General features: G+C 41.6%; 1 protein-coding gene across 10 annotated transcripts in view; it reads right to left on the bottom strand.

Moving 5' to 3' along the window:
- The window catches only part of syne1b (spectrin repeat containing, nuclear envelope 1b), a 469384-nt gene extending 449096 nt beyond the window's left edge, over positions 1-20288 (bottom strand). For 9 of the 10 annotated variants that reach the window (XM_072911927.1, XM_061924513.1, XM_072911921.1 and 6 more), the window contains exons 1-2: positions 19872-20287; positions 6806-6867 (exon numbers count right to left, since the gene is read on the bottom strand). In XM_072911927.1, the coding sequence (XP_072768028.1) occupies positions 6806-6867; positions 19872-19947 (138 nt within the window). In that variant the 5' untranslated portion in view covers positions 19948-20287. Of the gene's footprint in view, positions 1-6805; positions 6868-19871 lie in introns of all 10 variants that reach the window. The other variant, XM_072911924.1, reaches the window with a different exon arrangement.
- Between the last annotated feature and the right edge of the window lie 933 nt (positions 20289-21221).

Genomic DNA, 21221 nt, shown 5'->3' with positions numbered 1-21221 from the left:
GTAAACAAAACGGACAAGTGTAACATGCATGACAGCGAAGCAGCAACATTTTAAGGCGCATGCGGAGCTAGATAAAGTATTTTCCTATCTAATTCAAAACTTCGAGGGCTATTTGCTTTTGCAAAGAATTTTCTACCGCCTGTTCCTTTCAGGGTCGCGGGGGGATTCTGGAGCCTATCTCAGCTGCATTGGGCGGAAGGTGGGGTACACCCTGGACAAGTCGCCACCTCATTGCAGGGCCAACACAGATAGAAAGACAACATTCACACTCACATTCACACACGAGGGCCAATTTAGTGTTGCCAATCAACCTATCCCCAGGTGCATGTCTTTGGAGGTGGGAGGAAGCCGGAGTACCCGGAGGGGACCCACGCAGTCACAGGGAGAACATGCAAACTCCACACAGAAAGACCCCGAGCCCAGGGATCGAACCCAGGACCTGCGTATTTATAGGTCCAAAAAACTAAACCCATCATTGGTTTCATTTAAGCAAATGTTATGGTAGGCTTGAACCATTTGCACACATGGCTCGGGGTGTAACGGTACACAAAAATTTTGGTTCGGTAAGTACCTCGGTTTAGAGGTCCCGGTTCGGTTCATTTTCGGTACAGTAAGAAAACAACAAAATATACATTTTTTGGTTATTTATTTACCAAATTTGCAAAATATTCCACCAAAAATATTTTTCTTATTAGAATATTTGATGTGAAGTAATGGGAACCTTGGATAGGTCAATAATTCATAATAACATTGATTTTGATTCAATATTATGTTTTGAGCAATGACAGTTTGAAAGGAAAAAAAACAGCTTTGTTTTATTAGTCAACATTGCAACTTTTTCTAAATTACATTGAACTTTTAAGCTTTTTTATTTCACTTTTGTTATGTTTTTGTTTATTTTAATAGTATTTTTAGAATGTGCCGTGGGCCTTTAAAACATTAGCTGTGGGCCGCAAATGGCCTCCGGGGCACACTTTTGACACCCCTGCTATAGATAATAAAAAATTAAATGTGACAAATCTATGGATAAAAAGCAGAGCCTGGCGACGCATGCGCGTTTATCATAACTCTCTCTCTCTCTCTGTCTCTGCCCCTCCCTCACCAATGCTGCTGCGCGCACAATTTGTTTTGTTTTTAACCCCTTCTTAACCCTGAACGTACATTGAAAATACACGCAACCCTAACTCAAAATGCCGGACATTTGAGGCATTTAAGAAACTCCGCCCTGACAGCTCCGCAAAAGATGACATGTCCGGTGAAAAGAGGACGTATGGTCAGTCTATCCTAGCCCGTTAGCTGTTAGCATGCCGTGTGTTGTGCCTCGGTGTGCATTGTTTACACAACGTGCGTTACGCTACTTCATATGTCCGTGTGGAAACTCGTTCGGTACACCTCCGAACCGAACCGAATACAAATACACGTACCGTTACATCCCTACATCATAGGTTTCATTTAAGCAAATGTTATGATAGGCTTGAACCATTTGCACACATGGCTTTGGTCTCTTTTGAAAGATAACTAATTGAATATGTCTTCATTATTTTTTTCAGAAACACGCCTTTAAAATAACTAGCTTGAAGTTATGGACTTGGAATTGTCCCATTTTTAAATTTGACAACAGTACTCCAACATTTTGTATTTTAACAGGTTTTTTCTCAAGTTAGGATCAACCGTTCCAAATGTGTTTAAAGACACTTGATCCACAGTTAAAGTCTTCACTGACTCCAGGCAAAGAAAACTCCATGTCTTCCTGACCTTGTATATTGTCTTTGCACACACTTTTATCAGCATTGTTTGTGAAATAAACAGGGCTGTCCAAATTAACATGTTTGCGATTAATCTGCCATCAATAATAATCTGATTAAAAATGTTAATGTAATTACTGTAACCAATCTATGTAAAAAATTTTGGCGATTGTGTTACAGCATACGGGGTAAATGGTTGGTAGAGTGAGACAAAAGTTCAGAGTTCCAATGCAGAGTGCATTTCTAAAAGATAAACAACCAAATAACATGCTAATGACAAATTAACTTAGTCGTTCTCCAGCCAGCATTGGCTCTAACAGACAGTGGCTATAAAGATCATTTTTATTGGCGCATTGCTACCGTTGCATGAAGGATAAAATACATCACCCGTAAGCTGCAGTGCTGTAAAAGTTAACGCGTGAGCTCCTCTTCCATGATGCAGCATAATTCCATCGCCGCTATTGGTATGCACATAGCGTAATACCAGTGCTTGAATAATTACTCCTCTTCAACTAGTTTGGAACAACCCTGAGCCAAGCGCTGATATCTGACAGTCACACATCTACAAGGCACGAGGCACACATGCACTACTTTTTGTACCACAAAAGCAAAATAGATGGCGGCCTGCGGGGAACCGTCCTCCCGTTGTTCTCCATCTGCATCACTATGTGCACGCAACCTGGGAATGCTGCAAGGAACAGTCATGCATGTGACGTTTACTCCGCACGATGTCATTATTTACAGACATTTTGCCAGCGTATCGCAATTAATAGCGGCCACGGCAGCGTGACAAGGCTTGAAGGGGTATCGTGCAGCCATAAAACGCTACAGGAGTCTCTCTCCCGAACCGCTTTAAGACTGCAGTCGTAAAGCCAACAAGTACAACCCCCGGCAGAAATGATGCAATCAGCAGACTTGGAGGTTGTTTAATTTTGTAGGAAAAAAAAAGCATGACACAAAACTATAGTATTTCCATATGGCAACTTTCTGGCTTTAAGAAACACTAAACATATTTAAGGATGTAAATTGTGGTAGTCAGTAACTGTTTTATTTTTAGATCAGAGTAAAAAAACGATGGAATCACTCAAATATGGAATCATGAAAAACAAAAAAACACTACAACAGACTAGGGATGTCCCGATCCAGGTTTTTGCACTTCCGATCCGATACAGATATTGTTTTTGCACTTCCGATACTAACCGATAATAGCCTATGCGAGCATGTATTAAAGTTTAAAGTTATTTAGCCTACTTAGTTGTCAGAATCATGTTGAAAAGGGTTTTAGTACAACTAGCCAGCTGAATTAGGGGAGTTTGAATAATACACAATGGTTGGTAACAAGAAACTGACCTGTTTATTCAAGGATAAACACAAAATAGACAAAATTATACATGACAAACAGAAATGGCATCATTGAACTAGGGCTGGGCGATATGGCCTTTTTTTAATATTGCGATATTTTAAGGCCATATTGCGATACACGATATATATCTCCATATTTTGCCTTAGCCTTGAATGAACACTTGATGCATATAATCACAGCAGTATGATGATTCTATGTGTTTTGATTGATTGATTGAGACTTTTATTAGTAGGTTGCACAGTGAAGTACATATTCCGTACAATTGACCACTAAATGGTAACACCCGAATAAGTTTTTACACTTGTTTAAGTCAGGGTCCACTTAAATTGATTCATGATACAGATATATACTATCAGATATATACTATCATCATAATACAGTCATCACACAAGATAATCACATTGAATTATTTACATTATTTATAATCCAGGGTGTGGAGGGGGGCGCCGGATGTAAGTGTCAAAAGGACAGCCAAAAGAGTTTGATATGAGAATAAATCTAAAGTTAAAATATAGGGTAGAAATGCACCCATTTGCAGGAAATGTAGTCTTGATTTTCAACATTTTCTTTCAAGGCTTGCATGTCTACATTAAAACATTCTTCTTCATACTGCATTAATATATGCTACTTTTAAACTTTCATGCAGAGAAGGAAATCACAACTAAAAAAATCACTAATTTTTTCATACCGTGTTGACGTGGAAATGTTTGCCTCAGCATTTTGATGGTGTGGGCGTGTGGCACCGAATGGAGATAAGCGTCTCGACAGACGTCACAATATTTGAACAATGATGACGAAAACTGTTTTCTCTGTCGTGTCCGTGTGTCGAAAATTGTTATGCGCTTATTTTTTTATTTGATTTTGTGCGTGGCATAGATTTGCTATGCGCAGAGGACGTTTAAACAGTGCGCAATTGCACAGGCGAGCACCTTAGAGGGAGCGTTGCTTGCATCACAGCTAACGTTAGCCATGCTGCTACCTCTCTGCTCGGGGAGGACGTATACGTATGTGACGTATGACGTGACAGTATGTGACGTGTGTAAGAAGGTGCGCTTGCTGTCTGTGAGAGGGAGACACAGGAAAGAGTGAGAAGAGCCTGTCGTGTAATGCCAGCAGCTAAAAGCAACTGCGTGAGAATTCACAGACCTGTCGATGTGTTGAAGGTGTGCTGGAAAATGCGGAACGGAAATTAGGGCGCAGCAGAAAAGTGGAATGTACTATTTAAATAGGTGCGTTGGAAAACACGGAGCGGAGTTTGTTTTTTTTAACTGGATCTGGATCGGCATTTTCCCATGCCTTGCCGATACGCATTTTTTTGCAAATATCGGCGGCCGATCCGATCCAAATATCGGATCGGGACATCCCTACAACAGACCACTATCACTTTGTTGCACCACCTCTGGCTTTTATAACAGCCTGCAGACAAACAGAATTATGCATCAATCATGCTCCAACTTTCTCTGATTGCTGTTGTCTGATTAGCTTTGTCTTGTCATTGATCATTTTCTGCTATTTCCACCACACATTTGACATTGGATTGAGATTGTCATGATCCGTGGCCCGGATCATGTTTTGTTATTTTCTGTTAGTTTTGTACTCCCTTAGTTCCTGTTTGTGCACCTCTGGGTTTGTTTTAGTTTCCATGGGGATTAATTGGGTTCACCTGCCTCTGGTTAGTGGTCGGCACGCTCACCTGTTGTCGACCACTAATCAGAGAGCTATTTATTCACGCTTCTCGCCACGCTTCATTGTTTGCTTCATGCAACAGTTGCGCTAGTATTTCTTGTCTCCGAGTTTATGCTTCCTGAGGTAACCTTAGCTTCCCGTGCGATCGGCACAGTTTCCTTCTGCTTGTTTTCTGTTTTTGGTACGTGTTTGATTTTCGAAAATTAAATCATGTTCCTACCTGCACGCCTTGTCCGGAGTAGTCCGTCTGCATCCCGGGAGAACGAACCCCGCAGAAAGATGCGACCCCCCCACACGTGACAGAGATCAGGACTATTTGCAGGCCTTGACATTGACCCTATGTATCTTTCTTCTAAGAAAGTTTGGACACATTTTACTCTTTGGTTAGATGTATTATCGTGTATAAAATGATGTCATCATCCCCGAATAACCTTTCAATTGATGGAATAAGAGACACAATGTAAACTTGTGCATTTATTGTACCTGACATGCAGCCCCATATTATCAATAACTGTGCATATTTTCTTCAGGCAGTCGTCTTCATAAACCTAATTGTAACGCCACTAAGCAAATTTCCAGCATCATCACCTTGTCCAATGCAGATTCACCATTCATGACTGAATATGATGTCCATCCAGTCATCCATAGTCCACCATGGCTTTTCCGCAGCCCATTGAAACTGTGTTGTTTTTTTATATTTAGCTGTTAAGGATGGGTTACCATTAACTTTTCTGTAATTAAATCCCATTTCCTTTAAGCACTTTCTTACAGTTCGCTCTCGGGTTGCACGGTATACCGGTATTAGTATAGTACCATACTTGCCAACCCTCCCGAATTTTCCGGGAGACTCCCGAAATTCAGCGCCTCTCCCGAAAACCTCCCGGGACAAATATTCTCCCGAAAACCTCCCAGGACAAATATTCTCCCGAAAATCTCCCGATTTTCAGCCGGAGCTGGAAGCCACGCCCCCTCCAGCTCCATGCGGACCTGAGTGAGGACAGCCTTTTTTCATGACGGGAGGACAACAGGGTGACAAGAACTAAATCATCCAGACTAGAGATAAATTGTATTATTATGTTTATCTTACCTAAAAATAAATATATTTATTAATTTAAAAAAAAAAAAAATACATTTTTACTATATTTTGCTAAAAACATCTAAATTAATTATATTTTTCTTTGTATTTTTTCCTGACTCCTTATTACATCCAGCCATAGAATTATACATTAAAATAAACATATTTGAAATAATTGATTTTAAATTATCATAATAATTCATTTAAAATGACCATATTTAATTATTAAAATTATTGCTTGTTTATCAACAACTTTAGCATTTTATTCATTACATTTTGAAACTCTCAGAAGCCAAGTTATGTTATATTCCTTAAGATTTATTTATGCAAGTTTGAAGTATCAATTATCCAAACACAGTTGTGTTTGCATATTTTCAGGATGTAGATATATATATATATATATATATATATATATATATATATATATATATATATATATATATATATATATATATATATATATATATATATATATATATGAAATACTTGACTTGGTGAATTCTAGCTGTCAATATACTCCTCCCCTCTTAACCACGCCCCCAACCACGCCCCGCCTCACCCCCGACCACGCCCCCACCCCCACCTCCCGAAATCGGAGGTCTCAAGGTTGGCAAGTATGAAAGTACTGCGAAACTAATGAATAATTTTCGGTACTTTACCGCCTCTGAAAAGTACCGGATCTGTAGAATAATTCTACAGAATTAAGTGATTCCATATTTTTTCACTCTGCTTCTTCTAAAAATGAAACTGTTACTGACCACCATCATTTATTTGTTTAGTCTTTCTTAAAGCCAGATAGTTGACATTTGAAATGACTATAGTTGTGTGTAATGTCTGTTATCTACAAAATGAAACAACTGACAGAACATCCTCTGAGTTGACTGATTCCATGTTTTTAAAAGGTTGAGGTGTGCAGTCTCCTGCTTAGACACTTACCTTTGCCAAGTGAGAATTGATCCATTTGGTGAAGGTTCTCTTCTGCACTGCCTCTTGCTCATCTGTAAAAAAAACAATGGGTAGAATATAACACTCAAACAAATAAGAATTGCAATTAATCAGAAAATATTTTTTTTTTGACATCATCCACCACAAATACTGTACGTTGTTCGTAACCCGCAGATAGCTTAGCTTACGCTAACAGCCTACTAATTGCTACGTCCATCCATCCATCACAAATACTGTACGTTGTTTGTAACCCGCAGCTAACTTAGCTTACGCTAACAGCCTACTAAATTCTACGTCCATCCATCCATCCATCACAAATACCGTACGTTGTTCGTAACCCGCTGCTAGCTCAGCTTACGCTAACAGCCTACTAAATGCTATGTCCATCCATCCATCAATCCATCACAAATACTGTATGCTGTTCGTAACCCCCAGCTAGGTTAGCCTACGCTAACAGCCTACTAAATGCTACTTCCATCCATCCATACGTCACAAATACTGTACGTTGTTCGTAACCCGCAGCTAGCTCAGCTTACGTTAACGGCCTACTAAATGCTACGTCCATCCATCCATCCATCAATCACAAATATTGTACGTTGTTCCTAACCCGCAGCTATCTTAGCTTACGCTAACAGCCTACTAAATGTTACGTCCATCCATCCATCCATCCATACGTCACAAATACTGTACGTTGTTCGTAACCCACAGCTAACTTAGTTTACGCTAACAGCCTACTAAATTCTACGTCCATCCATCTATCCATCTATCACAAATACCGTACGTTGTTCGTAACCCGCAGCTAGCTCAGCTTACGTTAACAGCCTACTAAATGCTACGTCCGTCCATCCATCCATCCATCCATCAATCACAAATATTGTACGTTGTTCGTAACCCGCAGCTATCTTAGCTTACGCTAACAGCCTACTAAATGTTCCATCCATCCATCAATCACAAATATTGTACGTTGTTCGTAACTCACAGCTAGCGCAGCTTACGCTAACAGCCTACTAAATGCTCCGTTCATCCATCCATCCATCAATCACAAATATTGTACTTTGTTCGTAACCCACAGCTATCTTAGCTTACACTAACAGCCTACTAAAAGCTACGTCCGTCCATCCATCCATCTATCATCACAAATACTGTACGTTGTTCGTAACCCACAGCTAACTTAGCTTACGCTAACAGCCTACTAAATTCTACATCCATCCTTCTATCCATCCATCACAAATACCGTACGTTGTTCGTAACCCGCAGCGAGCTCAGCTTACGTTAACAGCCTACTAAATGCTACGTCCATCCATCCATCCATCCATCAATCACAAATATTGTACGTTGTTCGTAACCCGCAGCTATCTTAGCTTACGCTAACAGCCTACTAACTGTTACGTCCATCCATCCATCCATCCATACGTCACAAATACTGTACGTTGTTCGTAACCCACAGCTAACTTAGCTTACGCTAACAGCCTACTAAATTCTACGTCCATCCATCTATCCATCCATCACAAATACTGTACGTTGTTTGTAACCCGCAGCTAGCTCAGCTTACGTTAACAGCCTACTAAATGCTACGTCATCCATCCATCCATCAATCACAAATATTGTACGTTGTTCCTAACCCGCAGCTATCTTAGCTTACGCTAACAGCCTACTAAATGTTACGTCCATCCATCCATACGTCACAAATACTGTACGTTGTTCGTAACCCTCAGCTAGCTTAGCTTACGCTAACAGCCTACTAATTGCTACGTCCATCCATACGTCACAAATACCGTACGTTGTTCGTAAACTGCAGCGAGCTCAGCTTACGTTAACAGCCTACTAAATGCTACGTCCATCCATCAATCACAAATATTGTACGTTGTTCGTAACCCGCAGCTATCTTAGCTTACGCTAACAGCCTACTAACTGTTACGTCCATCCACCCATCCATACGTCACAAATACTGTACGTTGTTCGTAACCCACAGTTAGCTCAGCTTACGCTAACAGCCTACTAAATGTTACATCCATCCATCAATCACAAATACTGTACGTTGTTCGTAACCCATAGCTAGCTCAGCTTACGCTAACAGCCTACTAAATGCTACGTCCATCCATCCATCAATCACAAATATTGTACGTTGTTCGTAACTCACAGCTAGCTCAGCTTACGCTAACAGCCTACTGAATGCTACGTCCATCCATCCATGCATCCATCAATCACAAATATTGTACGTTGTTCCTAACCCGCAGCTAACTTAGCTTACGCGAACAGCCTACTAAATTCTACGTCCATCCATCTATCCATCCATCACAAATACCGTACATTGTTCGTAACCCACAGCTAGCTCAGCTTACATTAACAGCCTACTAAATGCTACGTCCATCCATCCATCCATCCATCAATCACAAATATTGTACGTTGTTCGTAACCCGCAGCTATCTTAGCTTATGCTAACAGCTTACTAAATGTTCCATCCATCCATCAATCACAAGTATTGTACGTTGTTCGTAACCCACAGCTAGCTCAGCTTACGGTAACAGCCTACTGAATGCTACGTCCATCCATCCATCAATCACAAATATTGTACGTTGTTCGTAACTCACAGCTAGCTCAGCTTACGCTAACAGCCTACTGAATGCTACGTCCATCCATCCATGCATCCATCAATCACAAATATTGTACGTTGTTCCTAACCCGCAGCTAACTTAGCTTACGCGAACAGCCTACTAAATTCTACGTCCATCCATCTATCCATCCATCACAAATACCGTACATTGTTCGTAACCCACAGCTAGCTCAGCTTACATTAACAGCCTACTAAATGCTACGTCCATCCATCCATCCATCCATCAATCACAAATATTGTACGTTGTTCGTAACCCGCAGCTATCTTAGCTTATGCTAACAGCTTACTAAATGTTCCATCCATCCATCAATCACAAGTATTGTACGTTGTTCGTAACCCACAGCTAGCTCAGCTTACGGTAACAGCCTACTGAATGCTACGTCCATCCATCCATCAATCACAAATATTGTACGTTGTTCGTAACTCACAGCTAGCTCAGCTTACGCTAACAGCCTACTGAATGCTACGTCCATCCGTCCATCCATCCATCCATCAATCACAAATATTGTACGTTGTTCGTAACCCGCAGCTAGCTCAGCTTACGTTAACAGCCTACTAAATGCTACGTCCATCCATCCATCAATCACAAATATTGTACATTGTTCGTAACCCGCAGCTAGCTCAGCTTACGCTAACAGCCTACTAAATGCTACGTCCGTCCATCCATCCATCCATCAATCACAAATATTGTACGTTGTTCGTAACCCGCAGCTATCTTAGCTTACGCTAACAGCCTACTAAATGCTACGTCCGTCCATCCATCCATCCATCAATCACAAATATTGTACGTTGTTCGTAACCCGCAGCTATCTTAGCTTACGCTAACAGCCTACTAAATGCTACGTCCGTCCATCCATCCATCCATCAATCACAAATATTGTACGTTGTTCGTAACCCGCAGCTATCTTAGCTTACGCTAACAGCCTACTAACTGTTACGTCCATCCATCCATTCATACGTCACAAATACTGTACGTTGTTCGTAACTCACAGCTAGCTCAGCTTACGCTAACAGCCTACTAAATGCTACATCCATCCATCCATCCATCAATCACAAGTATTGTACGTTGTTCCTAACCCGCAGCTATCTTAGCTTACGCTAACAGCCTACGAAATGTTACGTCCATCCATCCATCCATCCATACGTCACAAATACTGTACGTTGTTCGTAACCCTCAGCTAGCTCAGCTTACGTTAACAGCCTACTAAAAGCTACGTCCATCCATCCATCCATCCATCACAAATACTGTAAGTTGTTCGTAACCTTCAGCTAGCTAAGCTTACGCTAACAGCCTACTAAATTCTACGTCCATCCTTCTATCCATCCATCACAAATACCGTACGTTGTTCGTAACCCGCAGCGAGCTCAGCTTACGTTAACAGCCTACTAAATGCTACGTCCATCCATCCATCCATCCATCAATCACAAATATTGTACGTTGTTCGTAACCCGCAGCTATCTTAGCTTACGCTAACAGCCTACTAACTGTTACGTCCATCCATCCATCCATCCATACGTCACAAATACTGTACGTTGTTCGTAACCCACAGCTAACTTAGCTTACGCTAACAGCCTACTAAATTCTACGTCCATCCTTCTATCCATCCATCACAAATACCGTACGTTGTTCGTAAACCGCAGCGAGCTCAGCTTACGCTAACAGCCTACTAAATGCTACGTCCATCCATCCATCCATCAATCACAAATATTGTACGTTGTTCGTAACCCGCAGCTATCTTAGCTTACGCTAACAGCCTACTAAATGTTACGTCCATCCATCAATCCATCCATCAATCACAAATATTGTACGTTGTTCTTAAGCCGCAGCTATCTTAGCTTACGCTAACAGCCTACTAAATGTTTCGTCCATCCATCCATCCATCCATACGTCACAAATACTGTACGTTGTTCGTAACCCACAGCTAGCACAGCTTACGTTAACAGCCTACTAAATGTTACATCCATCCATCCATCACAAATATTGTACGTTGTTCGTAACCCACAGCTATCTTAGCTTACGCTAACAGCCTACTAAATTCTACGTCCATCCATCCATCCGTCACAAATACCGTACGTTGTTCGTAACCCACAGCTAGCTCAGCTTACGCTAACAGCCTACTAAATTCTACGTCCATCCATCCATCCGTCACAAATACCGTACGTTGTTCGTAACCCACAGCTAGCTCAGCTTACGTTAACAGCCTACTAAATGCTACGTCCATCCATCCATTCATACGTCACAAATATTGTACGTTGTTCGTAACCCACAGCTAGCTCAGCTTACGTTAACAGCCTACTAAATGCTACGTCCATCCATCCATCCATCAATCACAAGTATTGTACGTTGTTCCTAACCCGCAGCTAGCTTAGTTTATATGACTAATATGACTAATTAACCTTGAGGAACGGGTGTGCTGGCAGGGCGAGGATCAGAAAGTAAAGGTGCTAAAGAGACAAAATCAGAGCACCGGGGAAATAACGGAAAAAGTCCGAACATGAGAGCAGCAATATAGTGAAATGAATATAAAAACACTACATCAGGAGGTTACCTACAGCCACAGCTGTTAATGTCAATGTTTCTGACGAGGTGCTAATTGGAGATCCCAGAGGTTGTTTGCGACTGTAGGAGCCTCAGTGGGTCATTTAATAGAAGTGTTAATTGCAGCGTTTACAGCATGTGTGGGCCCTATTAGAAACATGTGGGTCATTGTGCTCGTGTTTGAGGTGGAGCAATGTGCTTTGTTGTGGTGAGAGTGTGTCGCCGTGCAGTAGAACTGCACTGAGAGCTGTTTCACATACTAAAAACCAAAAGCAGTGAAGTTGTCACGTTGTGTAAATGGTAAATAAAAAGAGAATACAACAAATCCTTTTCAACCTATATTCAATTGAATAGACTGCAAAGACAAGATATTTAACGTTGGAACTGGTAAACTTTGTTATTTTTTGCAAATAATAATAATTTGATGCCTGCAACATGTTTCAAAAAAGCTGGCACAAGTGGCAGAAAAGAGTGAGAAAGTTGAGGAATGCTCATCAAAGACTTATTTGGAACATCCCACGGTTGAACAGGCTAATTGGGAACAGGTGGGTGCCATGATTGGGTATAAAAGCAGCTTCCATGAAATGCTCAGTCATTCACAAACACGGACGGGGCGAGGGTCACCACTTTGTCAACAAATGCCTGAGCAAATTGTTTAAGAACAACATTTCTCAAGCAGCTGTTGCAAGGAATTTAGGGATTTCACCATCTACGCTCCGTAATATCATCAAAAGGTTCCGAGAATCTGGAGAAATCACTGCACGTAAGCCATGATATTACGGCAGGCGGTACTGCATCAAAAAGCGACATCAGTGTGTAAAGGATATCACCACATGGGCTCAGGAACACTTCAGAAAACCACTGTCAGTAACTACAGTTGGTCGCTACATCTGTAGGTGCAAGTTAAAACTCTACTATGCAAAGCCAAAGCCATTTATCAACAACACCCAAAAACGCCGCCGGCTTCGCTGGGCCCGAGCTCATCCAAAGATGGACTGATGCAAAGTGGTAAAGTTTTCTGTGGTCTGACGAGTCCACATTTCAAATTGTTTTTGGAAACTGTGGACGTCGTGAGGAAAAAACCCATCCGGATTGTTCTAGGCGCAAAGTGTAAAAGGCAGCATGTGTGATGGTATGGGGGTGTATTAGTGGCCAAGGCATGGGTAACTTACACATCTGTGAAGGCACCATTAATGCTGAAAGGTACATACAGCTTTTGGAGCAACATATGTTGCCATCCAAGCAACGTTACCATGGACGCCCCTGCTTATTTCAGCAAGACAATGCCAAGCCACGTGTTACAACAGCGTGGCTTCATAGTACTAGACTGGCCTGCCTGTAGTCCAGACCTGTCTCCCTTTGAACATGTGTGGTGCATTATGAAGCCTAAAATAGCACAACGGAGACCCCCGGACTGTTGAACAACTTAAGCTGTACATCAAGCCAGAATGGGAAAAAATTCCACCTGAAAAGCTTCAAAAATGTGTCTCGTCAGTTCCCAAACCTTTACTGAGTGTTGTTAAAAGGAAAGGCCATGTAACACAGTGGTAAAAATGCCCCTGTGACAACTTTTTTGCAATGTGTTGCTGCCATTAAACTCTAAGTTAATGATTATTTGCAACAAAAAAAAACGTTTCTCAGTGTGAACATGAAATTTCTTGTCTTTGCAGTCTATTCAATTGAATATAAGTTGAAAAGGATTTGCAAATCATTGTATTTGCCGGAAGTAAACCTTTATTAAGAGGGAAAATGGTAATCTAAAGCAGTGTTCTTCAACCTTTTTTGAGCCAAGGTACATTTTTTTCATTAAAAAAAATACAGAACTCCCCCAGGTTGTCGTGCCTTATTTTGAGTTTGTTGTTGTTTCCTGTGTGTCGTGCTTTAGTTCCTGTCTTTCGCTGTTATTTTGGTGGCCCTTCCTGTTTTGTTGGCGTTTCCCTATAGCAGCTTCACGCCTTCCTTTGAGTGCTATTGCCCGCACCTGCTTTTTTTCGCAATCAAGACTATTTAAGTTGTGCGTACGTTATCCTTCTTTGTGGGGACACTGTTGATTGTCATGTCATGTACGCAGAGGTGGGTAGTAACGCGCTACATTTACTCCGTTACATCTACTTGAGTAACTTTTGGGATAAATTGTACTTCTAAGAGTAGTTTTAATGCAACATACTTTTACTTTTACTTGAGTATATTTATAGAGAAGAAACGCTACTTTTACTCCGCTACTTTTATCTACATTCAGCTCGCTACTCGCTACTAATTTTTATCGATCTGTTAATGCACGCTTTGTTTGTTTTGGTCTGTCAGACAGACCTTCATAGTGCCTGCCTTACTGGTGACGTTTCACTTCGTTCCACCAATCAGATGCAGTCACTGGTGACGTTGGACCAATCAAACAGAGCCAGGGGTCACATGACCTGACTTAAACAAGTTGAAAAACTTATTGGGGTGTTACCATTTAGTGGTCAATTGTACGGAATATGTACTGTACTGTGCAATCTAATAAAAAAAGTTCCAATCAATCAATCAAAAGTGTGAAGGAAAAAAGACCATTTTTTATTTCAACCGTACACCCCGTCAAAAGCCTAAAGACTGACTGCACAGTTCCTGTCTTCACAATAAAAGTGCCGCTCCATCGCGCCTGCGCTTTCAAAATAAGAGTCTCCGAAACCCTGCGCAAACAAGCTAGCAAGCTACGGAGTTTGTCGCCAATGTATTTCTTGTAAAGTGTATAAAAACGAATATGGAAGCTGGACATATAAGATGCCAAAAACCCACCACTTTCATGTGGTATTAGACAGAAAGGAGGAACTTTTTTTCTCCTCCATTTGAAAACCTGGACGTTTGTCATCACTACTGTCTGATTACAATCAATGCAAGTCATCAGAATCAGGTAATACACCAACTTATATTCTTGTCTTCATTAAAGAAAGGAATCTATATGTGTTAAACATGCATGTATATTCATTAAAACACTATTAACATGTAAACAAAAACGGCAAAAAAAATAAATATAAATTATATACTGTATATATATATATATATATATATATATATATATATATATATATGTGTGTGTGTATATATATATATATGTATATATGTGTGTGTGTGTGTGTGTGTGTGTGTGTGTGTGTGTGTATATATATATATATATATATATATATATATATATATATATATATATATATATGATATGTGTGTGTATGTTACTCATCAGTTACTCAGTACTTGAGTAGTTTTTTTACAACATACTTTTTACTTTTACTCAAGTAAATATTTGGGTGACTACTCCTTACTTTTACTTGAGTAATACATCTCTAAAGTAACAGTACTCTTACTTGAGTACAATTTCTGGCTACTCTACCCACCTCTGCATGTACGTATGTGCTTTGTGGACGCCGTCTCCGCTCCACACGCTGTAAGTTTTTGCTGTCGTCCAGCATTCTGATTTTGTTGACTTTGTAGCCAGTTCAGTTTTACTTTTGTTTTACATAGCCATCCCTATGCTTCAGTGCCTTTTCCTAGCGGGACTTGCCTTTTGTTCATTTTTGGTTTAAGAGTAACATACCATATATATGGGACGGCGTGGCGCAGTGGGAGAGTGGCCGTGCGCAACCCGAGGGTCCCTGGTTCAATCCCCACCTAGTACCAACCTCGTCATGTCCGTTGTGTCCTGAGCAAGACACTTCACCCTTGCTCCTGATGGCTGCTGGTTAGCGCCTTGCATGGCAGCTCCCGCCATCAGTGTGTGAATGTGTGTGTGAATGGGTAAATGTGGAAGTAGTGTCAAAGCGCTTTGAGTACCTTGAAGGTAGAAAAGCGCTATACAAGTACAACCCATTTATCATTTATCATTTATACCTTTTTACCTGCACGCTGTCTCCCACTGTGCTCTGCATATTGGGATCACGACAAACCATCCTCGACGCGTTCCGACTTCTACAAAGCAATGAACTACCTACTGATATGGAGTATTACATGGTTACCCTGCCAAGCTCTACACAGCACAGGCACATTATTATGATTATTGATTTGCAAAAAAAATTTTTTTTGGACCAATTAGGTGAGGTTGCATAATTTCCCACGGCACGCCAGACAATATCTCGCGGCACACTCACAGTGGTTGAAAATCACTGATCTAAAAGTGTACAAGCTTTAGTATAGACTGTAGAGGCCCGATGATCTGGAATGAGATCGGTCGCTTTATAAAAGAATCACATTCTTTCAACATTTTTAAAAAGCGTGTGAAGCAAAATTGATTGCGACATTATGCTTAGTACATTTAGCACACCCTTTATGGTTGAAGGAATTCACATTAGTTGCATAATTTTGGTCTTGACCTCTGTATGTATGATGAGGTTATCGCAGCTCTTCAAGATGCAACCTTTTAAACACATTTGCATAATACGATATTGAGACTGATTTGGTGGATTTAAAGATTCCTTTATTTATGAATGAAATTGTAAATGGGTATTTGGTGGGTTGATTTGAAATGTGTTGTATTGTACATTATATGATGATGTATATTTTAACAGTGGGTCCCTGTCCATAAGCTGTGCGCTTCTAGGGATGACCTTTTTGCAGAACGGACTCTGATATTAACAAAATAATGTAATACAAAATTATGTCTGTCTGGAAATAAATAAATATAAAAAAAAAAATATATATATATATATATATATATATATATATATATATATATATATATTAGAGATGCGCGGATAGGCAATTATTTCATCCGCAACCGCATCAGAAAGTCGTCAACCATCCGCCATCCACCCGATGTAACATTTGATCAGAACCGCACCCGCCCGCACCCGCCCGTTGTTATATATCTAATATAGACGATGCAAGGCATTAGTGAGGTTATAAAGCTTTTGCCTGTTAAAGAAAGGAGACTGATCCAATGCGGCACAGACATTCGCGTACCACGCTGTCACGACCCAGACGCACACCAGTGCGCAATCATATGGGAGCCGCGCTGAGCGCACCTCCAAGCGCGTCTCGCTGCCGGCGACGGCCGGGTATATGGGCCCGACGCTCCAGCGCCATCCATTTTCAGGGCTAGTTGATTCGGCAGGTGGGTTGTTACACACTCCTTAGCGGGTTCCGACTTCCATGGCCACCGTCCTGCTGTCTATATCAACCAGGGTGAGCCCCACCCCTTTCGTGAGCGCACTGCGCGCGGAGTGACCCCTGTTACGCGCCCCCGGCAACAGGGGTGGCGGGCAGGTAAGCTGCGCGGGCGGAGCGCGCGGAGTGACCCCTGTTACGAGCCCCCGGCCACGGGGGTGGCGGGCAGGTAAGCTGCTTACCTGCTGCGCGTGACGCCGGCCGCGGCGAAGGCGGACGAGGCGGGGTGTCGGTGCGGTGGGCGCGGTGGTGACCCTGGACGTGCGTCGGGCCCTTCTCGCGGATCGCCTCAGCTACGGCTCCCGGTGGGGCCCTCTCGGGGGAAGGGGCCTCGGTCCCGGACCCCGGCGAGGCGTCCCTTCTCCGCTCCGTAAAAGTGTCCATCTCTTCTTTTTTTTTTTCTTCTGTTGTGGCATATGCTGCAGGTGCCTGCTCGTTTTTCGTATGTGGGTAACAACATTTAACTATGTATATATATTTCCCAATTGGTTTAACTGCCACCCGCCTGAATCTATTTAAAATCTAATTTTTTTTTATTTCAACCGCCCGACCCGACCCGACCCGCGGATAAAATCGAATTTTTTTTAATTTCATCCGCCAGATCCGCGGATAATCCGCGGACTCCGCGGTTGTGCCCGCAAACCGCGCATCTCTAATATATATATATATATATATATATATATATATATATATATATGTATATATATATATATATATATATATATATACACTATACATACATTATATACTGGCAGTGTGTCGCGCCTCGCCAAGGAGCAGCGAGAATACCAAGAAGCGCATATGCCAAATTTTCAAAGAGAACGGCCTACGGATCACGATTGAAGCCAACAAGCAAACCGTCAACTTCCTCGACGTCACTTTCAACCTGAGAAATAACAGCTACCAACCATTCACGAAACCCAACACAACACTCCAATACGTGCACCATGACAGCAACCACCCACCCACCACCACGAAAAGAATACCTACCGGAATTAATAAAAGGCTATCGATGCTGTCATCTAGCAAAGCTGAATTTGACCAAGCAACCCCCCCCGTACTAAAAAGCCCTTGATGAAAGCGGATACAATTTCACCCTCACCTATGAGCCCACGCCAGGAAACCAACCAAAAAAGAACAGAAAACGAAACGACATCATCTGGTACAACCCCCCATACAGCAAAAACGTCTCAACTAACATTGGACACAAAAACCTCACTCTGATTGACAAAAACTTTCCCAAAGACAACACCCTAAGAAAAGTATTCAACAAGAACAACATTAAATTGAGCTACAGCTGTATGAACAATATACGACAAATCATCTCAAACCACAACAAAACAATTGCAAATGAGCCGTCGGCCCCCGGACAGAGCGACTCCAAAACCAACAAAGGCTGCAACTGCCGAAAGAAACCTGATTGCCCTCTCAACGGGGGGTGCTTACAAACATCAGTTGTCTACCAATCTAAGGTAACACGCAAGGACATTAACACATCCGACACATATGTAGGATTAACCGAGGGAGAGTTTAAAACCAGATGGAACAATCACAAGGCTTCTTTCAGGAACCAAAACCTGCGGAATACCACAGAACTCAGCAAACACATTTGGGACCTCAAAGACAATAATGTTGAATATTCAATAACATGGCAAATTCTTGCATCCAGCACACCTTACAATAGTGGTAATAAAAGATGCAACCTATGCTTGAAAGAGAAACTGTTTATTATTTACCGTCCAGACCTGTCATCCCTCAACAAGCGCAGCGAAATTGTAACAGCATGCCGCCACAGACGGAAACACCTCCTAGGTAACACATGAGCCAATCACCACGCCCCTACGCCAGCCTGTACCCACCCACTCTGTGCCCTATATAAACCATGGTATGTGAATGCTCCCATTAAAATCTCCTGATGATTGAGGGAACCCCCTCATGAAACAGGCCTGTAGAGATGAAGTAGTCTTGTGATTTTTTTCCCCACACATACATATATATATATATATATATATATATATATATATATACATACATAAATTATGTTTTTATTTACGATTTACACAACGTGCCAACTTCTGTATTTTGTCCCGCTCATAAAGCTACACGAAATGGGTCAAATACAGTATGAGAGGCGCCTCCAAGTATGATGCCGCTCTTGTTAGGATGGCACGAGTGTTGCTAATCAAGAACTGTGAAGTTTCGAGGGAACAAATTGCACATGGACAACACGTCTGAAGAGAAAACACCAACATTTGACCATATGAGGAACACTGTATGTGCTCTGTGGTGCTATTTTCATGGTGGTTTACGTCACCGTGACACAGCTATACAGTATATCCACACTTCTACCTCCGGCTACAGCCGCTGAAGGACAACCCCCTCGTCCTCAGTCACCATCCATCCATCCTCCATGTAGCATGTCAGCCTCGCTGCAGCAGCGTATGTGCTGTGTAAGTTGAGCTAGCACGTCTTTTTATAATGAGTGCAGACAAAAAAAAAAAAAAAAGAGGTCATGCCAGGAGATTAGGGGGAGAGGACACATCCCACGTTTCCCTCTGTGGTCTATTAATACAGCCAGCCTCATGCATTTTGCAGCATCTTTTACAAAAGCAGTGATTTCTGCATGAACGTTCAGTTAGTCACGTGATGCCCGCTGGAGCATGCAGATGCAGCACACGTCCACCAATTACAACGTCCTTATTACTCCTCTAATTATAGCCCAGTGGACCTGCGCACACAGGAGACACCCACAGGGTGCTCGCCCTACTTACCTCGCAGATACTGGAAAAAGCCTGTGACCAGATTCAGCGAGGTCTTCCTGGCAGAGATGTCCTTGTAGTGAGCCATCCTCCGAGGGCTCGCTCATGATAGGCGGCGTGCATGTGTCAAAGTCCCATCCACGGTGGAAACAAGTGACACCAAAGCTACCCTTTTTTTCTTTGCCCCTGACCCTTTAGCAAAGGAGGCCGGGATGAATAGATCCCTTCCAGCCTCCCTCTGTCAAACACACACACACTCTCTCACACACACACACACACACGCACACACTCAAGTGCAAAGCACTAGCAGAGCGCCTGATTTACAACCCCATCCTTCCCTCTTCCCCTTCTTCGTGTGGCGTTCCCATCCAGAGGAGCCATGGATGTGGATGCGCACAGCCCCCCCCCGCCGCACAGCCTGGCCAGGCCGGGTGTCAGCATCACGCAGTCTGAGCGGCCAATCAGCGACGAGATGGCCGTCACGTGACTCGGTTCACCCACAGGCTTGTTTTGGCTCCCGAGATTTTATTTTAATCCCGCATGAGACGGACACTTGCACCGTCAAAACACATGACCGCTGCCAAAAAAAAGTAAACATTTATTTTTATGAATTATTAGTGGGAAAATGTAACTATAAATCACAATTATGTCAAATGATAAAAATACGAAATATGAACATATTTATACATACTTAATTATGGTTTTCTACACCAAAACTTGTCTATTTATTATTCAACTTATTGTGTGAATGCTCCAAAGCATTCACACATATGGTTTTCTACACCAAAACTCATCTATTGTTTGTGTGAATGCTCCAAAGCATTCACACATATGGTTTTCTACACCAAAACTCATCTATTTATTATTTAACTTATTGTATGAATGCTCCAAAGCATTCACACATATGGTTTTCTACACCAAAACTCATCTATTTATTGTGTGAATGCTCCAAAGCATTCACACATTGTTTTCTACACCAAAATTCATCTATTTATTATTTAACTTATTGTGTGAATGCTCCAAAGCATTCACACATATAGTTTTCTACACCAAAATTCATCTATTTATTATTCAATTTATTGTGTGAATGCTCCAAAGTATTCACACATATGGTTTTCTACACCAAAACTCATTCATTTCTTGTGTGAATGCTCCAAAGCATTCACACATTGTTTTCTACACCAAAATTCATCTATTTATTATTTAACTTATTGTGTGAATGCTCCAAAGCATTCACACATAAGGTTTTCTACACCAAAATGAATCTATTTATTATTCAATTTATTGTGTGAATTCTCCAAAGCATTCACACATATGGTTTTCTACACCAAAACTCATCTATTTATTGTGTGAATGCTCCAA

This window comes from Nerophis lumbriciformis, linkage group LG29 (assembly GCF_033978685.3).
Source record: "Nerophis lumbriciformis linkage group LG29, RoL_Nlum_v2.1, whole genome shotgun sequence".
Classification (NCBI taxonomy): Eukaryota; Metazoa; Chordata; class Actinopteri; order Syngnathiformes; family Syngnathidae; genus Nerophis; species Nerophis lumbriciformis.
This window is presented reverse-complemented; position numbering and strand designations above follow the sequence as displayed.